We start from the raw sequence: 11,707 nt of genomic DNA, 5'->3' as shown, positions 1-11,707 counted from the left end.
CGTTTGCAAGTTCTTTTTTAAACTATGCTTTATCTTTTGGTATGTCGAATCTTAGGCAAGAATAATATTATGATGTCTAGGTAAGAGAAATTCATGTAAGGGGCTTATTTGTTGAATGGAGTCTTTGTGTGGCCTACTTTTGTGATGTAGCGTTGGCTAGATGGCAAATGCAACGAACTTTCAAGCCCTAGATCAAAACAAAGTCCAAATGCAATCGCAAACCTAGTGCTCCTCGAGGTTTGAGATTGTGGGTTGCCTTCTCTTCAGTTCATTCCTAAGGGTTTAAATATGTATCTACCCTCATGTTTGGCAAGATGGGGAAAGATGGTTGTCCAATGTCTTCAACTGCTTCCAATGAAGTAATTAGTCCACCTCAGTGAACTCTCTATTGGCTATCCTCTCTAACTCTTTTATGTAATTAATACAAATTGAATTAATTTGATAAATACAAAGTAAACGAAATTTTGTAAGTCTTAACTCAAGCTTATCACTTAATTAATCACTTACCTAATAATGAATTCGAGAAATAAAAAATATGCCACACACACACACTTGTTACTTGACCAATCATGCTCAATATATAAGTTAAGTTTAAGCTTAAGTCTTAGGTTGTTGACTAATACAAGGGTTAGTGCTTTTGAATAAGAGAGCCGAGAGAGTGCAAGTGAAAAAGAATTAAAAAGTAAACAAATCTAGCTTTTATACTTATCTACATTTTTATTGCTATATGAACTTTGTCCCCTTTCACTGTGGGGACAGAAGGCCCGTATCCTAGTATTTTGAAGTTCTCTCCCTTGTGCCTAGTACAAATGTTGATATAGAAGAAAAGATGTTAGAAGTGGAGTGTCAGTCAGATATTTTACTCGACTATTTTATAAATTTTCGCTTTTCTTTACATGATTCATAATTTTATTATTAATGTGTGTGATTGTTATTTCTTTTTCCATACTAGTTTTGTATGGTAGATATACCTCCTATCAAATAGGGATATAAAATTGGGAGTGTTCATCAACAGGAGCTTCATATTATTCCAATCAACTACGTATTCTACATCCATGTATATGCATGTCCATTATTAATAGTTAGAAACTTTGGTTGATAGTGTGACTTGATTTCTTAATTGTTTCCCTGTAGGGACCAAAATATATAGGAGCTCGAAAATTCAAATCGGAAGGATAATAAAATTGGTCATGAACACTACAAAGGCTATTGCAAACAATTATATCAATCACTTCCACGAAATTGACGTCTTGGTAAATGAGGAACCCGATTTTGATCCAACAGTTTAGAGGGTGTTAGATTAGCTTTTGCATGCTCAATTTTTTGTAAGATGCTTTTGTTAAAAATATTTTTGATAACACTAGCATGAATCCAATTTTTATACTAAAAATCCAATTTCTTGTTTATATAACCTTACATTTCGTTCAAGCTCGTATTTCACATTCACCTTTAATCGATTGTATAGTAAAATTTTGAACTTCAACATTGAAATTATTTGGTGGTATAGTGCTGTCAACAAACAATATGAATGCAACACTTAGTTAGAAACAGCTCGTGATGGGTTACAATATATGTTTTTTTGGTTGAACTTATCGTGTTAGGATTTCCGGGATCAACATAATGGTCAAGAGTGTCATAATTGCATACATTGCTTATCAATGTATCTACAAGAATTCCCAACGCAAATGTAGTAATGCATTGGCGTCAAAAGTGTGGGCATTGTTATTTTGCTATAAAAAATGTGATGATTTTCGGCAATTATAGATGAAGAAAATAACGACGTTGGTAATGTGGAAACTTCAAAGTTTTGATACGAAGCTATCGTTAGAAGAAATATGAGAAGTGGTAAAGTGCCACAAGTTATAGCATTAAAGATGTGCGTTAAGTTTCCAACGTTTTCCAACACATTTTTCAGTGAGTGATGTTTTTTTCATAATTTTACTTTTAAAACAACAACATTTGTACAATCACTCGAAAATGCACATTTTGTTGTAGTGAAAATAGAGGCATGTCTTATGAGGAGGAACATCAAAATTTGATGCAATAGTTTTCTCTATATAGATTTGTCTCTCTCTACCTCTCTCTCTCTCTCTCTCTATTGCGTGTGGGCCCTCATCCTTTGCAGATGGTCCTTGCATCCCCTTGCAGGTGTACATCTATCTTCAAAGCAATGGATAGAGAATCTATGGTGGACACGACATACTTTGTAATACTCAATGCTTCAACCCCACCCTACTTTATGAGTGTTGCCCTTTTTTCATCATCTCTACTTTTGAGTTGTGGTGCATTACTCACATGACTCTTGCATGATTGACACAAAGAGTTTGTAGGGAAATGTTTATGTAGGGATGGCCACTTGGACAGCCACTTGAGGTTTGCCTCTTTTCCTAAATGATTGATAAAAGCTGATACTTCATATTGATAATGATTTGGCATTTGGATAACTATGTGCTCGATCTTAATTTTTATCTGATGATGAACCCAACTTCGATCGAGGATATATAGATGATTTTTGGTAATTTCCCTTATCATTTACTAAGCAACGTACATGCTTGGTGTTCAACACAAACAACTACCTTTGACAAATTGATACGTGTTTTGTTTGGCTATTGCAAGTTGGAAGGCGTGTCCTCGAAAATGCCGACTTTCAGTAAATTGAAAAGCCACGACTTTTTAAAGTGTTTTTGTAATTTACAATGTTGTACATCATCACGTGCACTTTATCCACTTGATCATTAGATGTAAGTAGGCCTGTCAGTTTTTCAGGACTGACAACCTACAAGTCTTTTTTATCATAACTTTTGTGGCTTCCTATGCTTTTTTTTATTAGACTTTTAGCCTTACCATGAAGTTTTCTAGTTAGTGTCTAAGAGTTGCTTAATAATCATAGGTGGGGATTAATGTTAACAATAATTATCTTGAGTTTGAAATCACCATTGGTTCCAATGAAACAATTTAAAAGCAGGTAATAAACATGAACAAAATTTCATTTGGGAATGATCCACGGATTGTAGAAACTTCGTAGCGCATAACATGGAAAGAGAACTCAAGTCTTACATTTTGTTTCCTTATTAATCTCCGAATCCTCAGTAATGGAGGTCGACATGCTAAAGTCGGTGCGGTGGGTGTTATGGACAATCAATCACATTCCATTGTTGATACTAGTAGCAACTTGTCCCCACCACGGGAAAAATGGTGTAAATTTCTTGGACTCAATGTCATTTAGATTAAACATGCTAAAGATGAAGTTGATTATGTGCACCTCAATCATAGTGTTCGTATGAGGTCATATATCCCTAGTTTATTGCAATAAGATGACATTTAGTGAGGTATAACCAATAGAAACCGAGATGTGACCCAATGAGAACGATTTTTATCGAGCTCTTATTTCCTAGTTGATTGCAATAAGACAATACACAACGAGGTTGAAAAACGATAGAAACTTAGATGTTTAGATTGAGGATTACTATTGTAAACAGAAGCGGCGCATGCATCATTTTGGGCAGGAAGCCCGAGACAAGGTAGAAAGAAATCGAAGGCAACGAGGCCATGTTGTGTCAAGTGCGCAGTTTGGGGACAAAGGGTGAGAGCTAGGGGTGCCAACAATGCACATGAGAGAGAGAGAAGAAAGAAAGATATATTGTCTTCTAAGACCATAATTGGCCCCTGAGACAAATGAATATATAATAACGGGATGTGTACTCCCAACAGAGAGGATATGTATTGAGTAACAGAGACAAGAAGGTCACGTGTTCAAACCCCTACATTCCATAGCGGCATCTAATAAATTAAGAGGATATGTATGGAGTAATATCTAGAAAGAAAGATATGTTAACGACGTCTAGGACCGAATGTTGACCCTTGAGGCAATAGAGAGGTGAGAAAGCTGGGTTTTGAAACCCAAGACCTAGGGCGAGTAGTCTAACCACTTACCACCAAGACAAGCTATTTACGATAAAGAAAAAGAAAAAAAAAGAGAAAGCGAGAGAGGGGTCATGCATTTGATCCGTGGAGTGTATTATCTAGAATGTCATATCTAGTAAAAAACAAAACGAAGAAGATTAGGTATGAGGTAATTAATGGAGAGGTGGTGGAAGAAGTCGGGCCTCTCGAGTGTCGAAGCGTAAGAGGCCTACAAGAAGTGGCCATCTATTCAAATGAAGAAAAGATGCATGAAGCACCAAAAAACTCGATAAGAGAGAGAGAGAGAGAGAGAGAGAGAGAGAGGTGTCGTTGGCCTAGATGGATGTAGAGAGAGAGAGAGAGAGAGAGAGAGAGAGAGAGAGAGAGAGAGGTGTCGTTGGCCTAGATGGATGTAGCTAAGTTGGTAAGGTTGCCCAATGGAGACCAGGTGGTCATGGGTTCAACCCCTACATTCCACAATGGCATCTATTTGCTAGTGAAATAGAGATATATATGAAGTATATAACAGAGAGGTGAGGAAATTGGGTTTCGAACCCAAGACACAATGCTTGTAGTGTTATCGACTTACCACTAGGGTGAGCTAATTACAATAAAAAAGAGAGAGAGAGGTCTTGAGAGGGTTGTAAATTAAGAAAAGATGGTATGTATGAAGCAAAAAAGTCAATATTTGTATAAGCATATAAGATAGGGGTGAGAATTGGGACTCGAACTCGAGACCTCAAAATAGAGGCCTAAAAAAAGCTTTAAGCTATTCTAGGCTACCACTAGACCAAAGTAATTAGAATAAGATACGAATTGTCTTATTTAATTCATATAAATAAAAACCCTAAATTTATGGAACAAACAGAAACAGTGTAAAGAAACAGAGAGATAGAGAGAGGTATCGTGTGGGCCGAAACAACAGAAGAAGAAAAAGAGAAACCCTAGAAATCCATGTCTGCTATTTGCAAACCCTAAATTTATGAAACAGAGTAAAGAAACAGAGAGAGAGAGAGAGAGAGAGAGAGAGAGAGAGGGATCGTGGGTGAAAAGTTGAAAACAACAGAAGGAAGAAAAAGAGAAACCCTAGAAATCCATGTCTGCAATTTCCAAACCCTAAATTTATGAAACAGAGTAAAGAAAGAGAGAGAGAGAGAGAGAGAGAGAGAGAGGGCGAAAAGTTGAAAACAACAGAAGGAAGAAAAAGAGAAACCCTAGAAATCCCCCCTTCCCATGTCTGCTTTTCTTTTCCGTTCTTTTTCTTTTTCTCTTTTGTTTTGTTTTGTTTCCAACGGCTGCGATCGATCCGATCGGGCGACGCAGAGGAGCCGAGGAGGAGAAAAAAGAAGAAGAAAAAACCAGGGTGGCTGACGTGGCAGGAAACAGGGGGCCTCCACCTCCTCCTGGGACCGGGAAGCACGCAGGAATCCTCCGGTCCACGTGGCAGCCACGTGGCAGATCAGGCCTACCCCTGCCCTGCTCCACGTGTCGTCCAACCCAATCGGAGGCCGCCACGTCGGATGGAGGCATGGTCCTCATCATCATCATCATCATCATCATGATCATGGTCATTTGATCATAATCCAGACCTTGACTTCGCTTCCCCTGCTTTTCTGGGGATCAAAAAACAGGTATTTAGGGTTTCCCTTCCTTCCTTCCTTCCTTCTGCTCCTTCCTTCTTGCACAGATTCTGGCTGAAGTTCCTAAACCTGCAACGATTGTGGGTTAGGTTGTTGTTTATTTCAATCATTATCTGGTTTGGTTTTCCCCTCTGCACAGCTTCTGTGCTTCCTGATTATGCTCTGATCACCTTACTTCTGCTGGTTCTCCTCCTCTTCTGCTCTTCCCCGGGAAATGGCCGTTTCTGCCAAAGATCAGGGCGGCTCCTGCCTCGTTAGGGTTTTTTTTTTTGTTAGGAGCCTCTTTGGGTTTAGGGGTTTTAAGCTGAGTGCAAGATTTATGAGCTGCAAAACCTGATAATGGCTCCTTTCCTGCCCAACATTAGGGTTTTCTTTTTTGCTGCCGTCCTTTTTAATTTTAGGGTTTCCTTCCTGAAAATAGACGACACACCATCTTCTTCTTCTCTGTCATTCCGTTTTCCTCCCATTTCTCCTAATGAAAGAAGATAATTGAATCAAATTTAAGGTTTCTTCTGACTGTAAATTTAGGGTGTTCTTGTACGCAAAAAGTAGCCTTCTCTCTCTCTCTCTCTCTCTCTCTCTCTCTTTCTTCTTTATAATCCATCATTCGATTTCACCACTGTGCCTTCACTTTCTTCCCTCTGACTTCTCTCATATCATCATCCCTCGCTGCATGCCAAAGCCAGATAAATAAAATTGGATCGAATCAGATTACATTTGATGATGTCTAGAAAGAAGGTTTGCACAATAGTTTGGTTCAGAAGGGATCTTCGGCTCGAGGATAACCCTGCACTCTCTGCAGCTGCCAGATTAGGTCCGATATTACCAGTGTTCATATGGTCTCCTGAAGAAGAAGGTCAATTTCAACCTGGACGTGTCTCGAGATGGTGGTTCAAGCAAAGTCTTATCGAGCTGGATTCGTCTTTGTCAACCTTAGGAGCGCCTTTGGTTATAAGAAGGTCCAATGACTCTCTTTCTGCTCTCCTTCAGCTTATTGAAGCCACTGGTGCAGATCAAGTCTTCTATAATCATCTATATGGTTAGTTGTTCACATTGAATGTGAAAGTTTGATCTATGTATATGCCTTCTCTTCTGCTGTCTATTTCTTGGTCATTTCTGTGTTTGCTTAAGTGAGGCTTTAAAAGATGTAGGAAAAGGGTTTGTAGTTTCCTGTAATGTTGAGAATGAATGAGAATTGTTGTACATTTCTTTTTGTATGACGAGTCTTGAGAAAACAGGTGTTTTGTTTCATTAGATATCTTACAATGTGGAGGATAATATGTAACGGATTGTCGTGCAGTCTTCTTTTGAGTTTCTCTGTTCTTGTGACTGTGGTGCAATCAGAACTTTTCAGTAGTTCGATCTGGGTTTTGTTTGATGTGGACGATGAATTGAGATTGTTTTATAATAAATAAGTTTATTTCAGATGAGCATTCAATTATTATGTGATATGCTTATATAAGTACCACACAATTTGCTGATTCATGTGTGTTTCTATTCTTCAATATGTATAGATCCCATGTCTCTTGTACGGGATCACCGAGTGAAGCAGGGTCTTAACCAGAGAGGAATCCAAGTTCACAGCTTCAATGGTGACTTATTATATGAGCCATGGGAAGTCCAAGATGAAGGTGGGGAACCGTTCACTATGTTTGAGAGCTACTGGGAAAAATGCTTGCACATGCCATTCGAACCTGACTGCCCTCTATTGCCCCCCAGACAGTTGATACCCGTATCAGGTACTAGTTCATGCAATCGAGGGAGATATGTGTTTCGATTGTCTTTTTGAAAGGCGCACGTTAGTCTGTTTGGACTGTGAATCGTTATTGAGGAAATATGAGAAGTAAAATAACTAATTTCTTAGTTTTCAATTCATTTATGAAGTATGTTGAATATAAGACGAGCCGGCATTTATATATTCGTTTATCAGTTTGAATGATATAGGCCAGTATTTTATTGATGAAAAATCCAATGTGGGAACTATGTGAGTTATTGGATCTATATTGAATGCATTTAGGACAGGTGTGAAAATTCTATATTCTTTAACTTCCGAGAAGCTAAGTGCACTTAAAATGTACCAGATATTGTTTATTAATTTGAATGGTATATGAGTAGCATGTGGGAACTAGATGAGAAGTTGAATATGTTATGAACATGAGGCATGGCAATAGAGATGATGCTTGCAACGACAATAGATGCACTTTTCTCTGTTGAAATGAGAGGGATGTTTTAATTATATGGATGATTACTTAAAGAATACAATGTAAGAATCTCTGTGGTGATATCACCTGTTCACAATATTTCTAAACTCAGCTAACAATCCTTCTAGTTATTGCTTCAAGAATTAATCTTTCAGAGTTCCATTTTACTTGGACTTTTCATGACAGTTGTTTCTGCAGAACATAGAATATATGTTCCTTTTTTATTTTTTCATTTGTGAATGTTTTGCAACACTCATTTTTCAGTTTTTATGCTGTGACCAATGTCAAGTCTAGAAATCCATTTCGCTTCCATAAATCCTCTTGAAAATTCATTAGATATTCCGGGTTTTTATTCTCTCATCTCTTATAAAGAAAGACATGTGGGAACAGGTAAAAAATTGTTGACTTGCACGCCAAATGAGCTCGGACTGGAGGATGAAATGGAAAAAAGCAGCAATGCCCTGCTAGCAAGGGTATGGACACCAGGTTGGAGCAATGCTGATAGAGCATTGGAATCATTTCTTTCAGGCCCATTAATAAATTATTCTCAGAACAAACATAAGATTGATGCTCCTACAACTTCCTTATTGTCACCTCATCTACACTTTGGCGAAATTAGTGTGCGGAAAGTGTATCATTCTGTTCGAAGAAGACAAATTTTATGGTCCAAGGAAGGGTTTCAATTTGGTGAAGAAAGCATCAACTTATTCTTGAGATCGATTGGTTTTAGAGAGTATTCAAGATATCTTAGTTTCAACTTCCCATTTACGCATGAGAAATCACTTCTTTCGAACTTGAAGTCATTTCCTTGGAGGGCAGATGAGGGTTTTTTTAAAGCATGGCGACAAGGGCGGACTGGGTATCCTTTGGTGGATGCCGGCATGAGAGAATTGTGGGCGACGGGTTGGCTACATAATCGAGTTCGGGTCATAGTGTCAAGCTTTTGTGTTAAGTTTCTGCAGTTGCCATGGAGATGGGGCCTGAAATACTTCTGGGACACCCTTTTAGATGCTGATTTGGAATGTGATGTGCTTGGGTGGCAATATATTTCTGGAGGCTTACCTGATGGACACGAGCTGGATCGAATGGACAATCCCCAGGTAAATTTTGGTATTTCATTGAAATTCACAATCTTTTTGGTATAGACCGTGGGTAGTGTTTACCAAATTTGAAAATTTCGGAGTTTTACAATCAGTAGCATTTTCCGAAACCAAATGTTATGAAGTCTTGGAAGATTAGCCCAATATCTCTAAAAGTTTTAGGGTTTCATGGGAGATAAATTTGTGCAATTTTTTATACTTAGTAAACTTTAGGTTTCGTCTTAGCACAGCCATACTAAGAGACATTCAATCTCGAGGCCTAGTTTGAAAAGCTATGTATGAAGCCAAATTTTTTTTGGAATAATTTTATTAAAATAGCAGGACAGAAAAAGTAAAGAGAAAAGTGCAGCAATGAGTTTCTCATGCCAGGAGTCTAAAAGTTGAAAAACATTATGGTAGCACATATGCTGATTATAAAAGTTGAAATCTAAATGTTATAATAACATGGGCAATTCATCGCATTTGTTTTGTTTTTTTACCCTAAAAAGATTCAGTCATTATTTAAAACCATTATTTGTACGAATATATAGCAATAATTACTAAATTCATTCTTCCATCATTATAATTTAAAAAGTATGCATCCTTATCTTCATATGCATGGGTCAAAGTATAGACTTCTAATCCTAACCACATTAAACCTAACACTAAGCACGCGATATATGTACACACAAATGCGCGTGCATGCACACACACACACACACACACACTTTCGATAATGCCGATGATCTTGCAGATGTGGGAATAAGATTTCTGACATTGTTTATAATACATCCTGATCACAAACTCTCAATGTTTGTATGATATGATATATTTAGAATTTGCCACTCACGACCCTTCTATGTGGCATATGGAACATTGTAAACTATTTTTAGTGCATTTTGTATTAGTGTATATTTCAAAATGGAGCTTGGGAAATTTTTGAATGATTCAATATTTTTATTTAATAAATCAGACGGAAGGATATACATATGACCCATATGGTGAATATGTGCGACAATGGTTACCTGAGCTTGCACGGTTGCCTACAGAATGGATTCATCATCCGTGGGATGCTCCACCATCTGTTCTTCGAGCTGCTGGCGTGGAACTAGGAAGCAATTATCCTAGACCTATAGTAGAAGTTGTATCAGCCCGAGAAAAGTTAAGAGAAGCCATGGCACAAATGTGGGAGCAAGAGGAAGCTTTGAAGGTTGCCGGACTTCAAGGTGATGATGATGTCCTAAAATTGAACAATGTGATGACCACCACGGCGCAACCTTTTGTCACAACCCAGAGACCACAAAAAGTTGTCGAAACTGTCTTTCTAAGGCCGTCAAGCGGCCCTACCCCTAGTGTGGAGGGGGGGGCATCCTCCTCCCTCTCAGCAAGCCCTCATTGGGATCAAATGGTTCCGACATTCGGCAAACAATTCAAAATGCATTGTAATACATCGCCATCTCCTAGGGGTCCTCCAAATTCCACACCTCCACTCAAGATAGAGGCTGCCTCTCACGAGGAAAACAGAACTCCGTCGATGGCATCAACAACTAAAACTAAAGATGCACATCGTAAAAATCAAGAGTTACCGGATTCTCGTGGTAAGTTGTTGGCCAAAAATCGAACGACATGGTTGGGTTATACCCCGCCTCCATCTGTGATGTCGGATGAAATGTCGACTGCAGAATCATCTTCTTCTCCGAAGAAAGTTCGGGAGAGTCGACAGGAGACACATTCCATGTGGGTACCAAGAATGCTCCACCGAATGCCATCTTCGTCCTTTGGGCGTGTTCCTAGTGATGATGCAACCAAGCTCAAAAACACTGATTTCCTCGCCGAGAATCGAATACCTGATGACAAGGTAGGCCCTAAGTTTTACTATTTGTGAAAATCTAAATGCTTTATTTATTTTAGTTCTTTTTCGTTTCATAACAACTAGGTGTATGTATGTAGAAAGTCTTCAGAGTATATCTAATAAAGGGTTATCTTTGATTAGGTTGAAAGTGGAATCCAATCGACACAAGGATTGAAACGGAAGTATGTTTAGAACTTAAGAAAAATGAAGATGATCGGGCTAACCAACTTATTGGTTCCTTTCGACCCATTGTAGATAGTAAGTACATTTGCACTCAACGTGAAGGAGAGATCGATAATGTTGGGTTCTTTACCACAAGAACTGCACATAACACCATCTTTCTAGGAAAATCTAGAATACCCTTCTCATACACTGAACTCAATCCTGTTATGGAAAGGGGTCTGATTTGTATATGCTCTTTATATATTCTCATGCTCTGATTTGTATATGATCTATACAAAGCAATGACTTAAGCTCCAAGACTTTTCGTTGAGTTCCAACATCCGAAAAGCTTTGGAAGAAAGTAAAATCCTAAGGTTTCCATAAATGGGGAATGAGGTGAAATTTTGTTTTGAAGAGCTCCCATGCTACTCGTTATCTTGTTCTCGCTATCGTTGGGTTGGGTTCACTTCTTAACATGAAGATAAATTGTACAAGGTGAAATTTTGTTTTCAAGAGCTTCCATGCACATTGCTCATATTGTTTTCTCTATCTATGTTGGGTTGGGTTCACTTCTTAATGAATGATAAGTCCTACACAATGAATGAGGATAGCGTTTGTAAACACATGAAATGATGGTGCTTAAGAGAATTGTCTGCTTCCCAAATTTGAACATGAAATCACGTTGTGGATGTTCCAGACACAAAAATTACAAGAAAAATGTGAGAAGTAACTTTATAGGAAGATAGAGGAGAAAATCTTTAAATTATTCCCTTCATAACATTACAAAAATTACAAGAAAAATGTGAGAAGTAACTTTATAGGAAGCTAGACGAGAAAATCTTTAAATTATTCCCTTCATAACATTTTTAA

The 11,707-nt window shown here is 38.1% G+C and overlaps 1 protein-coding gene across 1 annotated transcript; it reads left to right on the top strand.

The window, feature by feature from the left end:
* The first annotated feature begins 5,957 nt into the window (after positions 1-5,957).
* On the top strand, positions 5,958-11,247 carry LOC147862232 (cryptochrome-1-like). The gene is made up of 5 exons (XM_087322888.1): positions 5,958-6,582; positions 7,058-7,282; positions 8,135-8,844; positions 9,797-10,681; positions 10,817-11,247. Exons 1-5 carry the CDS (start codon positions 6,264-6,266, stop codon positions 10,865-10,867), a joined length of 2,190 nt encoding a protein of 729 aa, XP_087179014.1. The 5' UTR covers positions 5,958-6,263; the 3' UTR covers positions 10,868-11,247.
* Positions 11,248-11,707: the final 460 nt, after the last annotated feature.

The sequence above is a fragment of the Azolla caroliniana genome, unplaced genomic scaffold, assembly GCF_043228905.1.
Source record: "Azolla caroliniana isolate FFs.n. ecotype wild unplaced genomic scaffold, voAzoCaro1.0.p SCAF_7, whole genome shotgun sequence".
NCBI classification, from domain to species: Eukaryota; Viridiplantae; Streptophyta; class Polypodiopsida; order Salviniales; family Salviniaceae; genus Azolla; species Azolla caroliniana.
The sequence above is the reverse complement of the archived record's forward strand: the minus strand, read 5'-3'. Positions and strand labels throughout refer to the sequence as shown.